Below are 24,008 nucleotides of genomic sequence, written 5' to 3' on the forward strand. Positions count from 1 at the left end.
AATGCTTTTCCTTTCTTTATCTGGAGAATATCCTCTGTGTGACGTCAGTGTCCCACCATATTTTACTCTGGTAGTCAGGTTCTCCTAGTTGACAAGAACAGAAACTTCTAGCTAGTTTAAGCAAAAGAACTTATTAGAAGCATATGAGAGCATCTTGAAGAATCTAAAAAAATTTTCTAGCAGTTAGAGGAATAGAAAGTAGGGCAATTCCAGGAACCTCAACAAGAATTTTGGACTGCTCTCGAGTGCTACTGTGGGCAGTTCCAGAGACTGTCAGGCTCTGTCTCTCAGCCTGAGATTCCCAAGAGAAAAAAATTTAATGGGCTCTTTTGGTTCAGCTCCAAAGAGGATAGTTCTCTACCCTTGACCCCTACGCTGACTACAAACAAGAACACACAAAAGTACACAAAAATCCATCTTCACATGCATCTGAATATGCCATCACTTAAGATAATCCTACTACATCCAGAGATAAGGTGCTGGGAGTAAAGCAGAGGGATATAACTACAAATCATTTAGTATTTATCAAGTACTTCTTGAGCATCTACCGTGCACAAACAGTGGGAGATAAGAAATTGTTTACAACAGGCTCCCTAGCCTCAAGGGGCTCTGTAGTTGAGACGATAAAGTAAATCAGTATGAGAAGCATTATAGGTTGAAGGTGATTAAGTTGACATGAGGCCTTAATCATAAGGCCAATTACTCATATAGACAATGTGAATTTGGAGTTCAAGGAGGAAGAAATTTTCATCTAATGCAGGTGGGAATCTTCATGGAGGTAAAATTTGGGTTAAGCTTTGTGGGATGAGTAAACGAAGTGGACCTTGAGAGTTCTAAAAATGCATTCTTTCTACCTATGAAAACAGTTTATGTCATATATAAGACAAAACTGTAATATATGTAGCAAGGGCAGTATCTAGTGAATCTAGCAGGGAAAGGGAAACTTTCGACTCCTGAGAGAAAGTTCACGATGGAGGAAGAAGTAATTGAGTTCTATGAGCAGAACTCAGCAACAAGGGCTGAGGGTAGCAGAATGATGGTTCCAGGTAGGGAGGTGACTGTACTGAAATCCTTCCCCGATGCCTTTACTCTGGTGGCAAAGGCACGTGCTGGGAAGTAGAGAGCTTTATTTAAACAGAATGGTCCAAGCAAATCTCATAACACCTTGTGGGTTGGCATTTTTCTGAGACCCCTTGAAAAGGTCAGATCACAGAGTAAGGAGAGTGTTTCCCTAGTGGTAAGAAAAAGTAAGACCTGGGGACTTGGAGGAGTGTGACAGAAGGTAGAGTCTGAGGAGCTGAGAGGGAATAGCAGCAACAGTGAGCAGTCACCAAAGGTCTGGGGACTACTTGAGGTACTACTGGATGGCAAAGGGAACCTTACAAATGAAGCTCCCAAAGTTAGCCAAAGAAGCAGAGAAGGCAGCTGTGGAGTTAGTGAAATTTGCCTGTTAATAAGACATCATTTGTATCTACAGGGTAGCAAGTCCTGAGGACATTTGAGTTGTATATAGATGACTCAAGTAGCAACTGCCCAACATCCCTGCTCCACAATTTCAAGTCCTCCCTCATCCTAGAATGATTCTGGAATCATCGCAAGCATTTAACTTTTTCTACATGTAGACTGCAGACTCCACAGCCATTCTCTTGGACTTTCTGGCCTTGGAACTTTATCGTGGTGCCCACCCCTATCTATATGGGATAAGCAGCAACCTGGAGTCAAAGCCAGGAGTAAGGGGATCTGAATTTTTCATTCAACAACCTACATGCCAGACACAATGCTAGGTCCTGGACACACAGAGATGAATATACCTGGTCTCTGAACTCAGAATTCGTCTACTGAGACATAGCAGCAAATAGGAAGTTGTGATGCAATGTGGTAAGTGCTATGATGGGAGTTAATCAAATCCTGTCTCCTAGATGACTGTCACTAATTAAGGTAGTCCCTGTAGTCAGTCACTCCTCTGGGCCTTATCAAATTCCAAAATTCTATTTGCTGTATTCTACTAAGGCGTGTAGCAATTTTGAATTACATCTAAAAAGGAATAAAGGAGGGGTAGGGATTGGCAAAAAATAAGGGACTATGTTTGGCTGCCAGTAAAATGAAATCACACAAACCAGTTCGGGAATATTTTAAATGCGTGCATTTTAATAAAAACTATACCTCGAAGCATATGTTAGCAGAGGCTGTACTGAAGGGAAGTTATTGCTGGAATATCAAAGAAAAACACCTGATAGAAATTCCAGAAATTGTCCTGCCTTTTGAGAAACAGTAGGCTTATCAACTAAAGGGGGTAAAACCCATCTAGTGAAGAACCGCCCAAAGCTGAATCTTCAAAAAATCGTTCTGGAAATCTCGGTCTATCTGGTACCAAGACCCATCTTCAATGCAACGGTTCTTTCCAGAAACCAGAACTGAAGAGTATGAGTGGACTCCGCCCAGCCCGGGAGGCTTCTGCACGTCGGTGACAGGTAGGTTGGGCTTTTATTTGTGCGAATTGTCTTTCCCTCTCCCACTCCACTTGTATTGAAGACTGAATTTTCTTTTTCATGTGGTTGTAATTTCCGGAGTTTTAAATACGCTCAACTACTTCAGCCTGTGACAACGTCTGGCCGCCCGGAACCTGCCCAAGGCCCGGTTTGTGTGGCACAGGAGGCCGAGAGAGACCCAGAAAAACCGGGCGGGACGCGGAGCCGCACTGTGCTGATGGTGGCTACTCGCTGTCAACTCGCTTCCGGGGGTGGGCCTGACACAGCTGGGGTTCTTCCCGCCTCCAACCGGAAGTGTTTTGACAAGGGCTCCGCCGTCGCCCCGCCCATTAGCCTTTGCCCCGGTGAGGGTGGGACTTCCTGTCTCGTGTATCCAAGGTCCTCCAAAGTGAGGACCCGCACGGAGGACGAAGATGTGCAGAGCTGCGGCGGCGAGTCTGGAAGCAGATTAGCTGGGGCCTAGTGCACGGGTACTCACCCACTCATTACTGCAATTATCCTTACTGTCCTTCCACGGCGTCTCCGGGAGGCTTTGGAGCCCTGAGAACCCAAGCGTGTGTCTGTCCACAGGTTCGGAGAGGGCCATGGAGGTGCGGCCGCCGTCGCCACAGAGCTTCCTCTGCAAGCCGTTGAGTCCTTTCCCTCGGGTCTTTGCTGCAGGAGCTGTCGCCGCCGATTCGGAGGCTCTCGTAGAGAACCAGAAGCTGTCTTCTTACGTCCCAAAGCCCGATTACTCGGAATCCGGATGGGACCGCCTCCGGGACCTGTTTGTCAAAGAGTAAAAGTGCCGAGGGTCTGTGGGGAGGGGACTGCGAAGAGCTGTCCCAAAACCTGGGTCATCTTGGGGTGAAGGACCCCCTGGATGTGGCTTATTTTTAAACAAGATTTGGCGTTCTATTATTTGTATCCCAAGCTTGTATCCTGACATTGCCCCTGGTAGTTGTGTTGATTGACAGGACAGATTTCAGGTGGTAAGGGTGAAACTCATTACATGTTCCAGCTCTTAGGGATATTTAGGGAATGTAGTTTTAGTGTAATCCCCTGGTTTTACAAATTAGAAGAATTGGACCGAGCTAATTAGTGTCAGAATTGAACCTGGAATCCACATCTGTAGGATTCCGCTCCAGTATTCTTTTTCGTATTTCGCTTTATCCCAAACATATGTTGTGACCATAACCTCCGCTCCTCTTCAAAAAATGAAGGTTGAAGAGATGGCAGAGAGACCTGTAAAATTTTGTATTCTGTCAAATAAGGAAATATAAAAAATAGTAGCAAATATTATCTCATCATTTTATGAAACAAGATTTTAGCTGGATTAACAGATAAATTTATTTCAGAATAAAGGATAATCCTTCAGATTGAATTAACTTGAATGAAAAACTCAGGATATTTCATTCATTCATTCATTTCATCGTTTATTCATTTATAAGTTACTGGTGAAAAATTTGCCCTTTCATGAAGTATGTTACCATACTACACTGTTATCCAGTGGTTAAATTAACTTTGAAGCTTTATGATGTTGCTGAGATTGTGAGGTTGTTGGCAGAATTGTATTTAATTGCTTTCGTGAGATTGCATCATCTTTTTAAAAAAGATTTTATTAATTTATTTGAGAGAGCATGAGCCAGGGGGAGGGGCAGAAGGAGAGGGAGAAACCGACTCCCCACTGAGCAGGGAGCCCAGCGTGGGCCTTCATCCCAGGACACTAATCATGACCTGAGTCAAAGGCACATGCTTAGCCCACTGAGCCACCCAGGCGCCCCTCATCTTTATTTTAAAGATAATGAAGCATCCTTTCTCATTGGTCCTTCCAATAGTTAATTTGAGATACTTATGAAAGATCCTATATAGTATATAACAGAAGAGGGTTATTTTGACCAGCTTTATAAGTCACAGAATGTTGGAGCTGAAATAAATTTGAAGGTAACGTAGTGTAATTTCCATGCTCCCCTCCATCGTAGTTGAGGAAACTAAGGTTTATAGAGATTGTGATCTGGCTGCAGGTCACTTAACAGTGAGTGACAGAACCAGAACCACAACCCTGTTGCCATTTGTAGTTGAGGTCCTTTCCACCACTGTGCTGTTTCTTCACTTTTCATTAGCGGTTTGGGCCAACCATAGTACTTCTTAGAGCCTCTATTTCCATATCGGTAAAATGGAGATAAATATCACCCATGTCATGGAATTTTTCGGAGAACAAAAAGGAGGCAAAGCGTATACATCTGGCTTACTAAGTTTTAAGCTCTTTCACATTTTCTCTTCTGAGTTTTTAGGTAAATGGTTTTGATCTTATTCACTGTAAAAGATAAATACAGGGTTCAAATTATAGGAGTTTTTCCTATTGACATAAGTATAAGAATTAGAGTTTTCTAAGAAATTATATTTAGATTTCTTTTGTAGATATAGGAACTGTAAAGACTCATTGATTCTGATTTCAGAAATGTTACTGACGAAGCACCTGGGTGGCTCAGTCAGTTAAGTGTCCGACTTGATTTTGGCTCAGGTCATGATCTCAGGGTTCTGGGAGCAAGCCCCTGGGTCAGGCTCCACATCTAGCAGAGCATCTGCTTGAGATTCTTCACCCACCTCCTCCTTCCTCCACTCGTGCTCACGCACTCTCTTAAATAAATAAATAAATAAATAAATAAATAAATAAAATTCTTATTAAAAAATTCAAAAAGGGAAATACTGATCTTTGTGCATCCAGCTTACAAATTCTTCCTGCTTCCAGAGATGTGGTTGAGTTGTAATAGTCATCAAATTAAAGCACCTTAGAAAAAAAACTTTGTTGGAATATATTATGCATCTAGAAAAATATACATAAGTATATCGATCAATGAATTTTCACAAACTAAACATAGCTGTGTAACCAACACCAAGAGACTGTTAACAGCATTTCAGAAGCTCCCCTTGTGCCCCTTCTAGTCACTATCTTTCCAAGAGTAATCAACAATTGCCTAATTTCTAACAGCATAGATTAATTTTGGCTGAGATTTGAGGTACTTGTAATGTTACTGTGCTATTTAATTTATCAGAAGATTCTGCCCATAATGAAAAATGTGGTGATGTTAGTATTGGGATAATTTTCAACATAATTTCAGAGAGTGGTATCCACAAACTAATCCCAAACAACATTGTCTTTCTGATGTCTTAGTGAACAACAGAGAACTTCAAAGGAACTTGAGAATATATATAAGGCGGCAATTTCAGCAGGCATCATTGGCTGGGCATATGGGGGAATACCAGCTTTTATTCATGCTAAACAGCAGTATGTTGAGCAGAGCCAAGCAGAAATTTATCATAACCGGTTTGATGCCGTGGTAAGTACTGATATTCTGAACGTATTTGAGGGCACAGCAGTTTAGCAATTCACTTTAACCTTAGTTACTCAGGTAGGAGGGTTGGGAGGGTTTAGGATGTCAGACTAAAGAAACAAAGTCTATACTTAATAACAATGGAAGTCCTAGTGCTAAATGCATATGCATGGCTTATCAGACCACGTTTCTTATCTTCAGAGGGATTACCACCATGGCTCTACTTTCTGAAATATATTTCTAATCCCTAGCTAAATCATCAAGGTTAGCTGTGGCATATTAACCCCATTCACAGAGCCTCTATGGAGGATACTAGTTTACATTAAAACAATAATTACCATTTATAACTACAGTTTATAGAGTGCTAACTCATTTGTTAGATCTGTATATCAGTTCTGTTGTATAAGCGAGGAAGTTACAGCTCCGAGAGTTGCTTTGGGTTTTTTTTGAAATTATGTCAAACTTAAAGACAAGTTACAAAAGTAGTACAAAGAATTCCTATAGGGGCGCCTGGGTGGCTCAGTTGGTTAAGCTACTGCCTTTAACTCACGTCATGATCCTGGACTCCCAGGATCGAGTCCCACATCGGGCTTCCTCCTCTGTGGGGATTCTGCTTCTCCTTCTGACCCTGCTCCCTCTCATGCACTCCATCCCTCTCTCTCAAATAAATAAATAAATAAATAAATAAATATCTAAAAAAAAAAAAAAAAAAAAAGAATTCCTATATACCTTTCACCCAAATTCTCCAGATGTTAACATTTTACCACATTTACTAGTGCATACTATTATTTTTTGTGACTGCTAGAGAGTAAGGTATAGTCATGATGAATACTTCAGCATAATTTCCCTGAAAACAAAGACATTCTCTTATATAACCACAATATAATTTTCCAGATTAGAACAATAAAATAAAAAAGAACAATTGTTCTTTTCCCCAAGATTTCTTGAAATAAAAAGCGTGTCTACCACTAACTGTATATCTGCCATGACATTTGCCTTATAGATCTCAGTTTATGCCTCATTGATAGATTACTTGGTTGACACTGGCAATTCTTAGTTCCTTTTCCATCTCGCATAGAGCAGGATGCATGTGGGACGTTTGCTTTAGCTTCACTACTTAAACAATGGTATTTCTAGGATTGCATGGTGTTTCTGTTGAGGTGTCCCTGCCTAATGCATAGCCAACGTCCCTCTGCTGTAGTTTCAGAATAAAGAAGGTATCAAGTTGTTTTGGAACCTCACAGCCTTTTCATTAACTTTAGCAATCTGCACATCGTGCTGCCACACGAGGCTTCATCAGGTACGGCTGGCGCTGGAGTTGGAGGACTGCAGTGTTTGTGACTATATTCAAGTAAGTTCTCTCTGAATTGTGACAAAGGGTCTTGCTATTCTTATAGGAGCACATCTTTTGAGTGAGATTTTTAAAAACTAAATACCCACATGAAAGTGGTTCATAATACCTTTTTCCTCAAGAACTTTTATCTGTGTAAAAGTTGGGTCCAAATGTAGTTTTGCATCCATGGGTGGAAGTCTACTAACTATTATCCAAATAGATACAGGGTTTCTAAGTAAAAGAAATTCTGCAAAACTCTTCTTTACATTTCTTTTTCTAAGTGAATATTTCTTCCAGAAATTTGACTGTTCTTTGGTTCATTCTTCAGCAGAAGCAGGCCCACCTAGAAAACCCATAGGCATGTTAGTAGTCTGGAGCACATTGACAGGGCCTAGACTAAGACCAGGAATTGACATAGTAGGCACTTCTAAACTAATAACCTATCATTTTAGTGAAAATTGTGGTCAAGAAAGTAAGGGGGCTATGCTTTAAATTTTGTGTTTTCTTCCTTCCCCCCCTCTTCCCAGCACAGTCAACACTGGTCTAAATGTGTACAGAAATAAAAATGCCCTAAGCCATTTTGTCATTGCAGGAGGTAAGACATTTTTGTTAACTCTTTATATTTTTCAGTCTTCTCAGATATGGTCTGGAAAATATTTCAGGACATATAAATCAGAGCTACTGAATTCTTTGGTTGGCTTCTCATCACATCTCATTCAATATTCATGCAAAATATATGAAAAGCATTGTGCTTGGCCCTTGGTGTACTTGGTGAACAAAACAGGAAAAGTCTTTGCTTTCATGCAGTTTTACCATCTAACGTGGTTGGGGAAAAAAAGGTTGCTGTGCTAGAAAGTAGCAAATAGCTGAGGCAATGAGATGGTCAGGGTGATCAGAGAAGGCTTTTATGAGGAGGTGGTATTGAAGCTGATACCTGAAAAGTGGGAAGAAGTAAGCCTTGTTTAAAAAAAAAAAAAAAAAAGAGTAGCCTAGGCAGAGGGAACATTGAGGGTGAAGGCTCTAAGGCAAGAAAAGTTCCTCAAAAGCAGGATAATATGACTGGAACATGGTGAGTGAGGGGAAGAGTGGCTTGAGATAAGATTGGTGAAGTGAAGTAGAAAGGGACCAGATTTTTCATGATAAGAGCTTGCATTTTATTTTAAAGCTCTGTGCCTCTGTTAAGTGTGACCTCTTAAAATGAACATTAAAAATAGTATTGAAATATTATTTCCAGAAATGTAAATGAAGTGCCATATACACTCAAGCACTCACTAACTCAAGTACATTCTCTCACATACAAAAACATCCATATAATGTACATAACATTTAAAAAATGTTTAATTTGGAAATAATTTCAAGCTTACAAAGAGTTTTAAAAATTTTAAAATAAAAGTAATACAAGGAACACCATGTAGCTTTTATATACAGAGACTCAACTGTTAACATTTTTTTTTTTTTAAGATTTTATTTATTTATTCGACAGAGGTAGAGACAGCCAGCGAGAGAGGGAACACAAGCAGGGGGAGTGGGAGAGGAAGAAGCAGGCTCATAGCGGAGGAGCCTGATGTGGGGCTCGATCCCATAACGCCAGGATCACGCCCTGAGCCGAAGGCAGACGCTTAACGACTGCGCCACCCAGGCGCCCCTCAACTGTTAACATTTTAACCTATTTGTTTTATCACTTGTGCTCTGTTTTGGGTGCATGCTCTGTTTCTCTGTGTATATGTATATACACACGTAGGCAAATACACATACACATAATTTGAACTTAGCAATTTAATGGAAGCATTTTAATATGCAAAACTAGAAATATCATTAATAGCATTGGAGCAGCTGGAATTTGCCCTTTTTTTTAACTTGCAGCCATTTTTCCATGGGTATTCTGTAGGCTCAAATGCCTATATCCAAACCAAACTCTGTTTTCCTCCTCCTGCTTCTACACTTGTTCCTGCTGTTATGTTCTTTATCATCTATCCTATTAAATTAAAAACAATGACAACAGCAACAAAGCCAAGCAATGATATAGTTCTGTCCTTTATCCCCCTCTTTCCAAAGTTCTAGTCCTATCAGTTATATTCCTTTAATATATATATGGACTCTCAGCATCTCTTTCTTCCCACTGCTGCTATCCAGTCTTCCCTGTTTCTAGTCTTGGTGTGCTCCACATCCAGTGTTGCCTTTTTTGAAATATGAATATGATTGTAATACTTTTTTGCTTGAGGTTCTTCCATAGTTTCCCATCATTTTAATGTTGATCCTTCATCTGGCCCCCATATACCGCTCTTGCTCCACCCTTATGAGTCTACTCTAATTTCCCAAACCCAACGTAATCTTGCTTTACATGTATTGGTTCCTCTTCTTGAATCTGTCTTCCCCATCCCACAGACAATTTTGTTCAGCTCTTACTAGACCTGTCTTTCAAGGTTCAGCTCATCTGTCAGCTTCATGTTCTCTAGAGATCCTTCCTAGCCCCTATTTTCTTATCTTTGGTTCTTTTTAGGTGTCTTCTCCCTTGTTCCCGTAATTTACTATAAAAACTTCAATTGAAGCACTTATAACCTATGTTAACTTGTTTTGCTTCTCTACTAGATAACTTACCTGATATCAGAGAAAGTCTTTGCCTTTTATATCACAACTCTTTGACGCATAGTAGAGTAGAATAAATGTTCCTTGAATGTAAATTGAGTGTAAAAATTAGTAAAAATAGTCCCACATCAGGCTTCTTGCTCACGAGGAGCCTGCTTCTCCCTTTGCCTGCTAATCCCCCTGCTTGTGCTCGCTCTCTCTCTGACAAATAAATAAATAAAATCTTTTAAAACATTGGTAAAAATAATAAAAATAGAAAAATGCATCTGATACAATATAAGTTTTTATCTCAAACCGGCAACCAACATTGAACTTAATGGTGTAACATAAAGTAGTTTCTCCTGAAGTCAGAATCAGGTCAAGGATGTCTCCTCTCATTATTATTATTTGGCAATCATCTGGACATTTATAAATGTGTATTTGACATCTGAAATGGCTGAGTGAGGAGCTTGGCAAATCCTCTCCACGAAAAGCAACAACAGAATTAGACAGAATTATTAAACCAACCATTTAAAGATGCTGGAAGTTGACCCAACAAATCAGTAAGCATTTATCCAAGAATTTCTATTGAGTCTCAGTAAGAACACGGAGAGTCTGTGGTGTTTCAGCCTAGGGCTGCTCCTGCCCCCTAACCCACAGCTCCATGATGCAGAAGTTTCACAAGGACAGGCTGGAAGACCAACTTTCTGCTGCTTAGGGTGGCTGACTTTATTTGGAGCAGAGATCAGAAAATTCCAAGCCAAGGGGTATTGCTGAAAATAATTACAACAGGGAAGGATAATATTGCACAGCTAACCTGAGGTTTTGATACTATGGGGTAAGGAATAGACTGGCAGAGGAGGAGGGATCTTAATAGGGATATCTAGAGAAGACAGCCAAAGAGGGCTTTAATAAGATCCTACTTATTCCTAGAACTCTGGTAAGTTGCACACATGTCTAAGTATTCACACACATTCAGGAGAGACTGGTAAGCGTTCTAGCAAGCTTCTTATCTTTGGTTAATTGTGAGGGTTAATTCTGAACACCAAAAGAAAAAGCCAGAAAAGACATAAACTTTCTGAACTTTGAATGCATTCTTCAGCTACAGCTAAATTGGCAAAGGATGGAAGCCTTACTGGCTTGAGATGTTTAAGCATAACCTCTGATGAATCATTGGCTGACTGCTTAAGCCAGTGTGATGCCTAGGAAGCCAGGCATCAAGATAAAAATTAAGCAAAGACATTAGTGGCTGTAGTCTGCAGGAAAAAGACTCCACAGAACTGGTCCAGGCAAGTTGCTACATAAACAAAGAATTATAGCCATGACCCTGTGGAGGATGTGCTAATTCCAGAAATGCTGTAATTTATTACCTAAAATGTGCCATTTTCAACAACAACAAAAAAATCATAAGACATGCAAAAACGGAATTAAAAAAAGCAGTCATTAGGAATGTCTCTGACAGGACCCATCTCTTGAACATAGTAGACAAAAGGCTTCATACTGTTTTTAAAGAAATAAGAGTATGATGACAGTGACTTATCAAGTAGAGAATGTCAATATTTTTTTACAAAAATTTTTTACGGTTATAAAAATTATGAATTATAAAAAAATTATTATAAAGTTATACGATTATAAAAAAGAATTATTAAAAAATCATAAAGAAGAATCAACTGAAATTATAAATTATAAAAAAGAATTATAAAAAAGAATCAAATGAAAAGTCTGGAGTTGATAAATACAATAGAAATTAAAAGTTCAGTGGAGAGGAGGAGCTCAACACCATATTTGAAATAGCAGAAAAGAATTGGTGAACCTGAAGATGCATCAATATAGATTGTTTCTTATGAAGGACAGAATGTTTTTTAAAAAGATTTTATTTGAAAGAGAGAGTGAGCACATGAGTGGGGGGTAGGGGCAGAGGGAGAGGGAGAAGCAGACTCCCTGCTGACCAGGGAGCCCAATGCAGGACTCGATCCTAGGACCCCGAGATCATGACCTGAGCCAAAGGCAGATGCTTAACCAACTGAGCCACCCAGGTGCCCATGAAGGACAGAATTTTTAAAATGAGAAGTGAACTGAGCCTCAGCAATTTATGGGACCCCATCAGAAGTACCAACAGGTGTGTGATGGGAATGCTAGATGGAGAGAAAAGAGAGAAAGGGCCAGAAAAAAGTATTTTAAGAAATAAGGCTACAAACTTCCCAAATTTGATGAAAAACATTAACCCGTACATCAAAGAGGCTCAACAAGCTCTAAGAAGAATAAACATGAAGAGATGCACACCTAGACACATAATAGTTATACTATTGAAAGAAAGAAATCTTAAAAGCAAGAAAAAAAAAAAACAACAACCAAGGAACACTCCAATAAGATTAACAGCCGATTGCTCATTAGAATGATGGAAGCCAGAGGGCAGTAGAATGAAATTCAAAAGCCTGAAAAGAATAAGTTGCCAACCAAGAATTCTCTATCTAGGAAACCATTCTTCAAAATTGAAGGCAAAAATAAAGACATTGGCAGATAAGCAAAGAAAGAAAATTTGTTGCTAGCAGATCTGCCTTACAAAATACTATAGAAGTACTTCAGGCCAAAAGGAAGTAATACCAGATGGTAACCTGAATCTACATTAAAAAGCATTGGTAACGATATAAGTAATTATTAAAGGTTGTATAAATATTTATTTTCTCTTAACTGCTCTAAAAGACAATACATAATAATAAAAGATAATACATAAAATAATAAAATTGAAGTGTTAGACATATAGCATGTTTAAAGCTATATATGGCATTAATAGCACAAATGAGAGGGAAGGAATGGAAGTATGTTGGGGCAAGGAGATGATACCAAATAGTAACTTGACAGGAAGAAATGAAAAGTACTAGAAATGGTAAATATGTAGGTTAATATAAAAGACATCATAAACCTATTGTTTTTTCTTTCTTAACTTTTTCCCTTCTTTAAAATACATATGATTGCATAAAATAATAGTAATATTGTATTGCTGTGTTTTAACATGTATATATAACATAAGCGACAATAGCATGAAGATGGGAGAGGAGTGGAGCTGTATTGGAACAGTCTTTGTATATCTTACTGGAATAAAATTGGTACTGATCTGAAGTAGATTGTGTGATAAATTAAGATGCATAGGGTAATGCGTAAAGCAGGTAATAAGAGAGTAACTTTTTAAAGTAGTAATAGTAATAAGGTCAAAAAGGAATTAAATAGATATATAGAAAACAATAAGATGGCAGGCCTAAATCCAGCTGTATCAGTAATAACATTAAATATGAGTGGATTAAACACTGCAGTCAATAGGCAGATTGTCTGACTCTATTAAAAAAAGATCCAACTATATGTTAATATGCCACTTTTAATAATGTATAGAACAACTAGAGGAAATACCAACAGGGGTATAGAATACTTGAACAACACTATCAACCTGTATGACCTAACATCTATAGAACACTCGACCCAACAACAGCAGAATACACATTCTTTTCAAGTGCACATGGGATATTCTTCAGGCTAGACCATATATAAGGCCACAAGACAAGTCTCAATAAATTTAGAAGTATTGAAATCATACAAAGTATGTTTTCTGACCTCAGCGGAATTAAACTGAAAAAAATGGGGGATCCACAAATATTTGGAAATTAAACAACATATTTATAAATAACCCATAGACCACAAGGAATCAGAAGGTAAATTAGAAGTATTTGGAGTTGAATGAAAATGAAAGCACATGTCAAAATTGCTAAGATTCACCCAAATTAGTATTTAGTGGGAAATTTATAAACACCTACATTATAAAAGAAGAAAGATCTCAAATGAACAATCTAAGCTTCCACCTTTAAAAATAGAAAATGAGGAGCAAAATAAACCCAAAGTAGACAGAAGGAAATAATAGAATTAGAGCAAAACTCAGTGAAATTGAAAGAAAAAGAGAAAATTGATGGAACCGAAAGTTGGTTTTTTTTTTTTTAAAGATAACAAAATAGACAACCTTTAGCAAGACTGACCAAGAAGAAAAAACAAAAGACACAAATTATCAAGATTTACTCAAGAAGAAATAGAAAATTGGGATAGCCCCATAGTAAGTTAATAAACTAAATTACTTAAATTTTTTTCATAAAAGCCCACGACCAGATGGCTTCAATGGCTATTTGGGAAATTTCTTTCACAAACTCTTCCAGAAAATAGAAGAAGGAACACTTTCAGACTCCTTCTGTTAGACTAGTATTACCCTGATACCAAAGCCAGATGAAAACAACAAAGAAAATTACAGATCACTGTCCCTCAAGAGTATACACACAGGGGTACCTGGCTGGCTCAGTTGGTAGAGCATGTAGCTCTTATCTCAGGGTTGTGGGTTCAAGCCCCATTTGGGTGTAGAGATTACTTAAAAAAAAAAAAAAAAAAGTATATACACAAAAAATCCTTAACAAAATACTAGTAAACCAAATCCAGCAACAAACAAGGATTATTATATCATGACCAAGTGAATTTATCCAAGTAATTTAAGGTTAGCTTAGAAAAAGCATTTGATAAAAATCCAACATTCATGATAAAAACTTTCAACAAACTAGAAATAAAAAGGAATTTTAACCCAATGAAGGTCATCTATGAAAAAGCCTGCAGCAAACATCATATTTAATGGTGAAAGACTGAATGACTTTGCCCTAAGACTGAGAACATGGCACAGATATATACACTTGTAATTCAGGTACTTGGGATGAATACAGTCGTATTCAGCATTGTACTGGAGACTTTAACCAGTGCATTCAGGTAAGAAAAAGAAAAAGTACCAAGAATAAAAAAAAAAAGAAGTAAACTATTTTTATTCATAGAAAACATAGTTATAAGTGTAATAGAGTCCGACTCCATTTTTGGTGTTTGGCTGCTGACAGCTTATAAGCCTCATTACTCCCCCCCCCCTTAATATAGTTTTAGGTTCACAGTAAAATTGGACAGAAGATACAAAGATTTTGCATATACTCCCTCCCCCACTTACATGGAGCCTCCCCAACTATCAACATTTCACACCAGAGAATATTAGTTAAATTGAAGAACTTACATTGATTTATCATCACCCAAAGTCCATAGTTTCCTTTAGGGTTCACTCTTGGTGTACATTCTATGGGTTTGGACAAATATATGATGACATGTATCCATCATTGTGGTATCATAAAGAGCATTTTCATTGCCCTAAAAATCTGCTCTACCTATGCATCCTGTCTACCAACCTCTGATAACCACTGGTTTTTTGTTTTGTTTTGTTTTTACTGTTCCCATAGTTTTGCCTTTTCTAGAATGTTATATATCTTTTTCAGATTAACTTTTTTCACTTAATAATATGCATTCACGTTTCCTCCAGTGTCTTTTCATTAGTTGATAGCCCATTTCTTTTTAGTGCTTTGTCTGAATATACCAGTTTATGCATTACCTACTGAAGGACATCTTGTTTGCTTCCAGGTATTGACAGTTATGAACAGAGCTGCTATATGTAAATGTCTGTGTGCAGGTTTTGGTGTGAACATAAATTTGCAGCTCCTTTGGGTAAATACCAAGGAGCACGATTGCTGGATCATATGGTAAGAAAGTGTCAGACTGTCTTCAAGAGTGGCTATACCATTTTGGTTCTAACCAGCAATGAATGAGAGTTTCTTTTGCTCCACATCCTTGCCAACATTTAGTGTTGTCAGTGTTCTAGATTTTGGCTATTCTAATAGGTTTTGTTTTTTTTTTTAATCTTATTTTTTTAAAATGCTTTGTTTGGAAGAGAAGACTAGAGGAAAAAAAAGACCAAATGGGGGCACCTGGGTGGTGCAGTCATTAAGCATCTGCCTTCGGCTCAGGGCATGATCCCAGCGTTCTGGGATTGAGCCCCACATCAGGCTTCTCCACTAGGAACCTGCTTCTTCCTCTCCCACTCTGCCTGCTTGTGTTCCTTCTCTCGCTGGCTGTCTCTCTCTCTGTCAAATAGATAAATAAAATCTTGGAAAAAAAAAAAGACCAAATGTATTATACTACCTCTGGTTATAGAATTAAAGATCATTTTTGTTCTTGTTACTTTTAAAACTTAGAAAATTAAGAATGATAAATAGTACTAAAATAAGACAAATAAATCTCAATTAAAAAAAAAAAAAGTTACTACCTGCGATGGCATTAGTGTTGTACCTTGTGAGGGAGGAAAATGGATGACATTGTAGATACACCGTTCCAGTGGGAAGGAAATAGGATCTGTGCACTGACCACCAGATGGCACTGTAGGCCAAATGCCCAGTTGCAGGCCTGGCTGAGGAGTGTAGCAGTACAGAAAAGGGTGAGGCTGGGGGCAAAGGTATGAACTGCAGGGGGTTTTGTTTATTTGGGGGAAGCTTTTCTTGAAGAAGGAAGAAATGGAAGAGGTGGAAGTGAAGAAATTACAGATTTTTAAGAGGAGGTGGGCAAAAATGAAGCAGAATGAGAAGAGATTGGACCCTAGAACAGATGGAGAAAGTAGGTTTGTGAAAGGAATGTTTTCTTTTGAACCTGCAGTGTGGAAGAGATTGTGGTGGTATATTAATGTTGGGTTCAGAAAACTTACTTAGGGGGTTATGTCATTTTTATAGAAGGAAAATTTTAAAAATAGATTCTAGTGCTTAAAGATAATTTAATATTGGGGTTTTTTTTGTTTGTTTGTTCTAAAATAGCTGTCACAGGAGGTCTTTTTAGAATAAACTTGGGCCTGCATGGTCTGGTGGCTGGTGGCATCATCGGAGCCTTGCTGGGGTAAGTGTTAACACAGTTTCATTCTAAATTAACACAACTTTCATTAATGCCTTACCTGTTAAAAATCGCATTCACTTCTAAAGAACACATTTGAATCTTAAAGCCTATAAATGGTCTTTAGTCTTGTATTGGCAGTGGCTTTGACTGTCAAATTCTAGTTCTACCCCACTGGTTGATTTTACTTCCAGTTATCACTGAGTGAAAACTGTTTAGGTATCACTAACACCTGTAACTATTTGTAGTTTGAACAAGGAGCAGGAAAAAAAGAGTGAGAAACTATTAACAAGCACATTCTATTAAAAATTTTTTTGTTTGGGTTTTGTTTAGTTTATTAAATTTAAAACATTTTCTTCTTCAGCTTTTTACTTTGAAACATTTTGAACCTATAGAAAAGTTGAATGACTTAGTACATTGGACACCCATATATTCTTCACTTACATTCACCAGTTGTTAACATGTTGCCATATTCATTTTATATCTCTCTGTATATGTGTGGAATGTGTGTACAGTTCTTTTTCTTTCTCTTTTTTCTTTCTGGTTAAATCTTTTGAGACCTTATAATTCCTTACCTCTGAATACATCAGCATGTATCTCCCAGGATGAAATGACGAACATTTGCCAATGATATCACAGTGTAATCATCACAATAAATAATTTAGCATTGATTCAATATAGCTAAAATAGGGACATATTCCAAATTTTTCAATTATTATAATACCATATATACATATTTCTTTAAACCCAGGATCCAATTGTATATCATTTTTATGGTTTTGATTCCTTTATTTTTTAAAAAAAAGATTTATTTATTAGACAGAGAGTGCACACAAGCAGGAGGGGCAGAGGGAGAGAAGAGCAAATATGAAGCGGACTCTGTACTGAGCACAGAGCCTGACGCGGGGCTCAATCACAGGACCCTGAGATCACAACCTGAGCAGAAACCAAGAATCCAGCCCTTAGCCGACTGCGCCACCCAGGCGCCCCTTGATTCCTTTAAACTAGAACAGTTCCACTGCCTTTTTTCCCCCAGAAAATTTCTCAATTTCTTTTGCTTATCCCCTCAGGATTAGATTTAGGTTAAATGTTTTCATCAGGAGTACAATATAGGTGAAGTTGTTTCCTCCTCAGTGTATCACATCAAGAGCCACATTGTATCACCTATTATAAGTGATGTCAATTTTAATTATTCACAGTAGTTTTCTATTGCTATGTGACAGATTACCACAAACTTTAGCAACTTGAAACACTACCCATTTATTATATCACAGTTCTGTGGGTCAGAGATCTGAGTAGGCTCAGATGGGCTCTATCTGTTCAGGGTTTTACAAGGCCAAAACCAAAGTGTTGGTCAGGTGGGCTCTAATTGGAGGCTCTGGGGAAGAATCTGTTCCTGAACCATTCGGGTTGTGGACAGGATCCTTGCGGCTGTAGGGCTGAAGTCCGTGTTCCTTGGCTGGTTGTCAGCCAGGCACCACTGTTCCTAGAGGCATCCCCATTCCTTCTCACAGTGACCCCTTCATGTTCAAACCAGCAACCAGCATGTTGAATTCTTCTCATATAATTTACTTTTTGATTGACTCAAATTCAGCTGGTTACTGACCTTAATTACATCTGTAAAATTTTGCCATGTAACATAATCACTATAATATATTTATAGTTGAGGGATTAGGACAGGACAATTTGGGGCACCATTTTAGAATTCTGCCTACCACATTTGGTATCTACTAAATTTCTCCACTGTAAGGGTATCTTTTTCCCATTGTGATTAATAAATAATCTGTGGGGGCACCTGGGTGGCTCAGTCGTTAAGCGTCTGCCTTCGGCTCAGGTCATGATCCCAGCGTTCTGGGGTCGAGCCCCGCATCGGGCTCCCTGCTCATCGGGAAGCCTGCTTCTTCCTCTCCCACTCCCCCTGCTTGTGTTCCCTCTCTCGCTGCCTCTCTCTCTGTCAAATAAATAAATAAAATCTTTTAAAAAATAAAAAAATAAAATAAATAATCTGTAGGATAAGATTGAATAGCCTGTTCTCCAGCTATTTTGTTTCTTGTGGTTTTAATGATCTATTATAATTGTTGCTGTAATCAGTTATTACAAAGATGGTTGCACAATGATTTGTTAGTTTTATCTTTTCTTCTGTTTTTATTAGTTGGCATTCACCTAAATAGAAGAGTTCTCCCTTTCCCTCCACCTGTGCCCTCCCTTTTTCTATCCCCTTTTTAAATGGAAGTAACACTATAGATTTATTCATTCTTTTTTAAAATTCTTTTTAAAAATTCAGCATGTCATAATCCATTGCTGACGTAATTTTTATTATATTGTGTTTTTTTGTTTGTTTTTTAGCAAACTCTACCCCCAACGTGGGGCTTGAACTCAGGACCCCAAGATCAAGAGTCACATTCTCTACTGACTGAGCCAGCCAGGCGCCCCTTGTTATGTTGTTAATATACCAGCTTAGTTTGAAGGGGAGAATTATTGAAATTAGAAGCAAAAGTAATTTCTTTTTCTTTGTCATTAAAAACACATAACAGATTTTTATCATCTTAACCATTTTTAAGTGTACAGTTTAGTAGTGTTAGGTATATTCCCATTGTTGTACAAAAGATCTCTAGAACTGAAAACTCTTTACCTATTAAACATTAATTCTCCCCTCCCCCTGTTCCCCAGCCTTTGGCAACTACCTTTCCACTTTGTTTCTATGACTTTGACTACTTTAGATACTTCATAGTAATGGAATCATATAATATTTGTCCTTTTATAACTGGCATATTTCACTTAACATAATATCCTGAAGGTCAATCCATGTTGTAGCATGTGACAGGACCTTCTTAAAGGCTGCACAGTGCTCCATTGTATATACCACGTTTTCTTTTTCTTTTTTTTTTTTTTTTTTTAAGACTTTATTTATTTATTTGACAGAGATAGAGACAGCCAGCGAGAGAGGGAACACAAGCAGGGGGAGTGAGAGAGGAAGACGCAGGCTCACAACGGAGGAGCCTGATGCGGGATTCGATCCCATCATGCCGGAATCACGCCCTGAGCCAACGGCAGAGACTTAACCGCTGCGCCACCCAGGCGCCCCCCTACCACATTTTCTTTATCCATTTGTCAACGGACATTTCCATTTAGCAAAAATAATTTTTTGAATGAGCTTACTTACGTTGTAGTCAGAGGAAATTTAAGTTATATCAAAGTCAAAAATTCCTCTTTGAGAACACAAGAACCAAACCCTCTTCCGTTACTGTAATAATTGCTATCTAAATCAGTTTCTCGATTGGTAACTATTGACATTATGGGTGAGACTGTTGTGCCAGACTTTTGAATTTGAGGATGTTTTGGTGGTTCCACCTCCAGAAGCTAGTAGTATCCTTCCTCCAACCAAAGATGCCCTACAGTTCCTGCCCCGTACAGGGTTTGGTACCATTCCTGGTATTAATTTCACTTCTGAGAAATCTCGGTATAAATCTACTTACTAGAACTGGTCATAAATATATATTTTCCCAGTTTATCATTCATGATAAAACAGAGGCAATTTATAGACCTGTTGTTTTTATACCAGCTAATTTTAGGAAGTTGCAGTGATTGTTTTTCTGTAGTGTTTAGAAGACTAGGAAGGAAATTGCCTTAATTTTTTCTTCATTCGACAAGGACACTTTGTCAGAGTTCCTGTACCTGTCGGGGAACCGGTGGCTCAGTCGGTGTTGCTCATGCCTTAGCAGGTCCTCACATGGTGTGTGGTCTAATGGCTCCTTTGTCCTAAGCTTTCTCGCTGCTTCCCCCTCAGCACTCCTGTAGGAAGTCTGTTGATGGCATTTCAGAATTTCTATGGTGAGACTGTACAAGAGAGAACACAGAAGGATCGCAAAGCACTCCACGAGCTGAAACTCCAAGAGAGGTAAGGAGCATGTGAAGATGTGGGCATCCGACTTTCTTAGCCATCGTGGTGTTCTCTTAACCCAGGTCCTCTAAACCGTCCCTCAACTCAAAGATGAGTTTCTGGGGCACCTGGCTGGCTTAGTCAGTGGAGCACTCTTGATCTCAGGGTTGTGAGTTCAGGTCCCATGTTGGGTATAGAAATTACTTAAATAAATAAATAGAAATTACTTAAATAAATAAATAAATAAATATTACTTAAATAAATAAATAAATAGATAGATAGATAGAAAGAAAGAAAGAAAAAAAGAAGGAAAGAATGAATCTCAAGAGTTTCATTTTCTTCAACTTGTACCCTACCTGGTTTTTTAATCTTTTTAATGAAGGAATGGTTAAAAGAAAGACACTAATTTTATTTTTATTTTTTTTTTTTTTATTTTATTTTATTTTTTTTTTTTTTTTTAGATTTTATTTATTTATGTGACAGAGAGACAGCCAGCGAGAGAGGGAACACAGCAGGGGGAGTGGGAGAGGAAGAAGCAGGCTCCCAGCGGAGGAGCCTGATGTGGGACTCGATCCCGGACCGCCAGGATCACGCCCTGAGCCGAAGGCAGACGCTTTAACGACTGCGCTACCCAGGCGCCCCTAATTTTATTTTTAATCTGATGAGGGTCATTCTTTAGATACATTTCTTTAAAGTTAAGATATTGTAAACCTCACTTGGTTGCATATTTTTTTTCTTTTTCTGTATTCTTGACTGCATAGGAAATTACCTAAAGGAAATGGACAGCAATGAGTGAGTTTCACGTGGCGTCATTTAAAAGGTTGTATCCCCGGTTACACATGCATCTATGAACAGTACAGAGCGTGTTAGGTCTCTGCATTCAAAAATTCCACTTCTTGTTGTGGATGCACATGAATTAGGTAGTTTTAGTGACTGTTCATGGACTGGATGCCACTGAGGAGGAGGAAAGTTTTGACCTGTGGCATCTAGTCATTCCTTGGGATCCAGTTATGAGACTGAGAGTGGACTTTGTGCTGATTCTTTGTAAGATCACCGTAACAGGCTGCTAGCTAGTGCTCCTGGTACAAAGGATTCTCATGGCTGAACCTGCGCACTGGTGAAAGCTGCTGCTGTTTTCATAGTTGAATAAACAGTCTTTTTTTTCCCCCATGTTTTTACTTGAAACTTCCATTTGTGCTAAACACACATGCACACATGGAAATTCTTAATATCTGTAGATCAGTTTTTAGGGACTGGAGAAAAAGGAGAAAAAGCATTGATTTTGCAGCCAATGAAGCCTTGAAAACAAACCTTAAATCCCAGCTAGGCTATTGATTAATTTTCTGACCTTGGATATTTTACTTAATTTCAAGCCCTCTGTTTTCTTAGCCATTCGGAGGGCAGAATCACACCACAATGCTCAATATATGTTTGTTTCATTCACTCCTCTTCTCCAGAGTAAGCGGGTAGGAGGGATATGTAATTATCTAAGTTCTAGGATAAAGGACTTAAAATTCTAAATGCCAGCATAAAATGTGATGTGGAGAATTAAAAGCATGAAAGTATTAGCTTATTTCTAGTTCTTTAGGTGTCATAAGAAACTTTTTTTTTTTTTTTAAGAAAAGAAAGCTTTGAGAAAGGAATTGGAAAGGTAAGGAAAGTATATTGGTATTTGAATTTGATACAGAAAGTTGCAGAAGAATTAACATTTGGAAAAATACGAACAGATAATAATTGTATCCCAATAAAAAAAGGAAACTAGAAAAATAAGTAGAGAAGTTGATCAGTTATTTAGAGATGGAAAATCTCAAGAATGGCTAAAAACAATAACTTGAATTATAGTAATGAAAGATACTTCAGAAGGAAATAGGGTGAAAAATTTTTAGGATATTTATGTCTATGATATATATGTGATATTCTTGAGGAGCTAATTTAATACATAATTAAGAACTTACTAAATACCTGTTTCATTGCTTCAGAGTAACTACAGGGAAGTCAGAGTGAGGGTATAAAAAATTGCCTTAGTGAGTCGAAAATGTAGAAAACTGGCTAAAGAGATATGGAAGAAGAAATGGTCAAACCTGGTTATGAAGAGTTGAGAAAAAAGTCATGGATGACCTTGATAATCACTTAAAAAAAGAAAGACACGAATACTAGATTTAGAAAAAGAACTGATCTGTTATTTGGAAATTGGATTTTAACTCTTTGTAAATATACATCTATAGTGTTGTCCCATCTGACTTTTCCATGTTGAATTTACCATTCTCATAGCCTTTCTGCAGTTCCTATAAGGTCTGGCAACAGAGAGTTAATGGAGTGACGGGGGCTCACATCCCCCCCCCCCCCCAGCCCTGAGGGCAAGAGGACAGCCAGTTTGCAAGGCTCACACTTGAGCTCGGGGTGCTTTGGTTCCTGCACGATACCCCTGCAGGAACTCTAGAATATCTGAGGGATCAGAGCTGCTGCCACAGCAGTGTCCATTTTGGTGATGTGAGAACCGTAGTCGGCCCATGAGTGGAACAGGTCAGGAGAGCGAAGAAAGTCATTGCTTTTGAAGTGCAAGGAGCAATGTTTGCTCATAAGGCACAGGGAGAATGGATAAATGCTATATATATATTTTTTAAATCTCTCTAGGAACTAAGAAACAGAGTAGTACATGATATGTTCTTTTCATTCTTTTATTACAGCAAGGCCAGACTACAATTTACTGATCTCCTCCCTGAAGAAATCGAAAGTAGCTTAAAGAAAAATCGATCCAAAGATGATGTTGAGAAAATTGAAGCACTGCTAAGTCTTCCTAGAAACCCTTCATCAACAAATAAACAAGACAAAGACTGAAAATGTTCTGGACTTAAAATTCATTGGTGAATCGAAGGGATCTATGTCCATTGGATGCCAATGGGTAGGCTTCTTGGTCGGATATAAACGCTAGCATCTCTAGTGGCAGTGACTTGCTTTTATCTTTTTTTAAACCAAGAATTGGGCTAGTGTATGCTCACTTTACTTATCCTTAAATTTAATTACACACTTAAATCTTTCCTGATTGATCTGTATATTTGACAATCTGTACTGATCAATCAGTACATAATTCTTTTCCCTGGATTTTACAACAGTAAATTAAAACATTCCCAAGATTGGAGTTGAATTCTGTAGGTTATATGTTTATTCTTGCAGCCCTTTAAAAGGATACTTGAGGAATCACTAGGAAGAAGAGGGAAAGAACCAGGTGAGGAAAATGGTCTGTGATAAAACCCTTGTGCCTTTGGGTCTTGGAAATATCGCAGGCCTAAGTGTGGTGGCACCTGGGTGGCTGTTGGTTGAGTGTCCAACTCTTGATTTAGGCTCAGGTCATGATCTGTGGGCCGTGGAATGGAGCCTTGTGTGAGGCTCCATGCTTGCCCCGCCCCCCCCCCCACGTGCCCTCTCTCAAATAAATAAAATTTAAAAAAATAAAATAAAAAGATAATCCCTAAGCCTTTTGAAATACAATGTAAATTTAACAAACATGAAGTAGATAAGCATCATTTTAAAAAAAGAACCCGACTGTGTTTCCTCTCTCAGTGTTGCTGACAAAGTGTCTATGCTGAAATATGCAGAAGTTACTTAGAATAGATACACAGTCGCTACACTCCAGGAGTTTGCTCCTTAAGAAGGAAGCT

The 24,008-nt window shown here is 38.3% G+C and overlaps 1 protein-coding gene across 2 annotated transcripts; it reads left to right on the forward strand.

Annotated features, from left to right (window-relative positions):
* Nucleotides 1-2,808: 2,808 nt before the first annotated feature.
* On the forward strand, nucleotides 2,809-23,488 carry TIMMDC1 (translocase of inner mitochondrial membrane domain containing 1). Of its 2 annotated transcripts, XM_008708209.2 has the most exons (9): nucleotides 2,809-2,959; nucleotides 3,060-3,267; nucleotides 5,644-5,809; nucleotides 7,066-7,154; nucleotides 7,664-7,731; nucleotides 16,397-16,475; nucleotides 20,257-20,367; nucleotides 21,111-21,169; nucleotides 23,037-23,190. In XM_008708209.2, the coding sequence occupies exons 2-8, from the start codon at nucleotides 3,074-3,076 to the stop codon at nucleotides 21,139-21,141; spliced, it is 738 nt and encodes a 245-aa protein (XP_008706431.2). In that variant the 5' UTR covers nucleotides 2,809-2,959; nucleotides 3,060-3,073; the 3' UTR covers nucleotides 21,142-21,169; nucleotides 23,037-23,190. The 2 variants fall into 2 exon arrangements, with proteins under 2 accessions (XP_008706431.2, XP_008706430.2); XM_008708208.2 differs by lacking the exon at nucleotides 21,111-21,169 and having other exon boundaries at nucleotides 23,037-23,488.
* Nucleotides 23,489-24,008: the final 520 nt, after the last annotated feature.

Source organism: Ursus maritimus, unplaced genomic scaffold (genome assembly GCF_017311325.1).
Source record: "Ursus maritimus isolate PB19 unplaced genomic scaffold, ASM1731132v1 scaffold_4, whole genome shotgun sequence".
Taxonomy (NCBI): Eukaryota; Metazoa; Chordata; class Mammalia; order Carnivora; family Ursidae; genus Ursus; species Ursus maritimus.

What these genes read in the sequence shown, in the direction of transcription:
- TIMMDC1 (XM_008708208.2), top strand. Translation starts at nt 3,074, where the DNA reads ATGGAGGTGCGGCCGCCGTCGCCACAGAGCTTCCTCTGCAAGCCGTTG. An exon ending in CCATTTTGTCATTGCAGGAG is followed by an intron (nt 7,732 to 16,396) that starts GTAAGACATTTT and finishes GTTCTAAAATAG; the next exon opens with CTGTCACAGGAGGTCTTTTT. An exon ending in ATCATCGGAGCCTTGCTGGG is followed by an intron (nt 16,476 to 20,256) that starts GTAAGTGTTAAC and finishes CTTCCCCCTCAG; the next exon opens with CACTCCTGTAGGAAGTCTGT.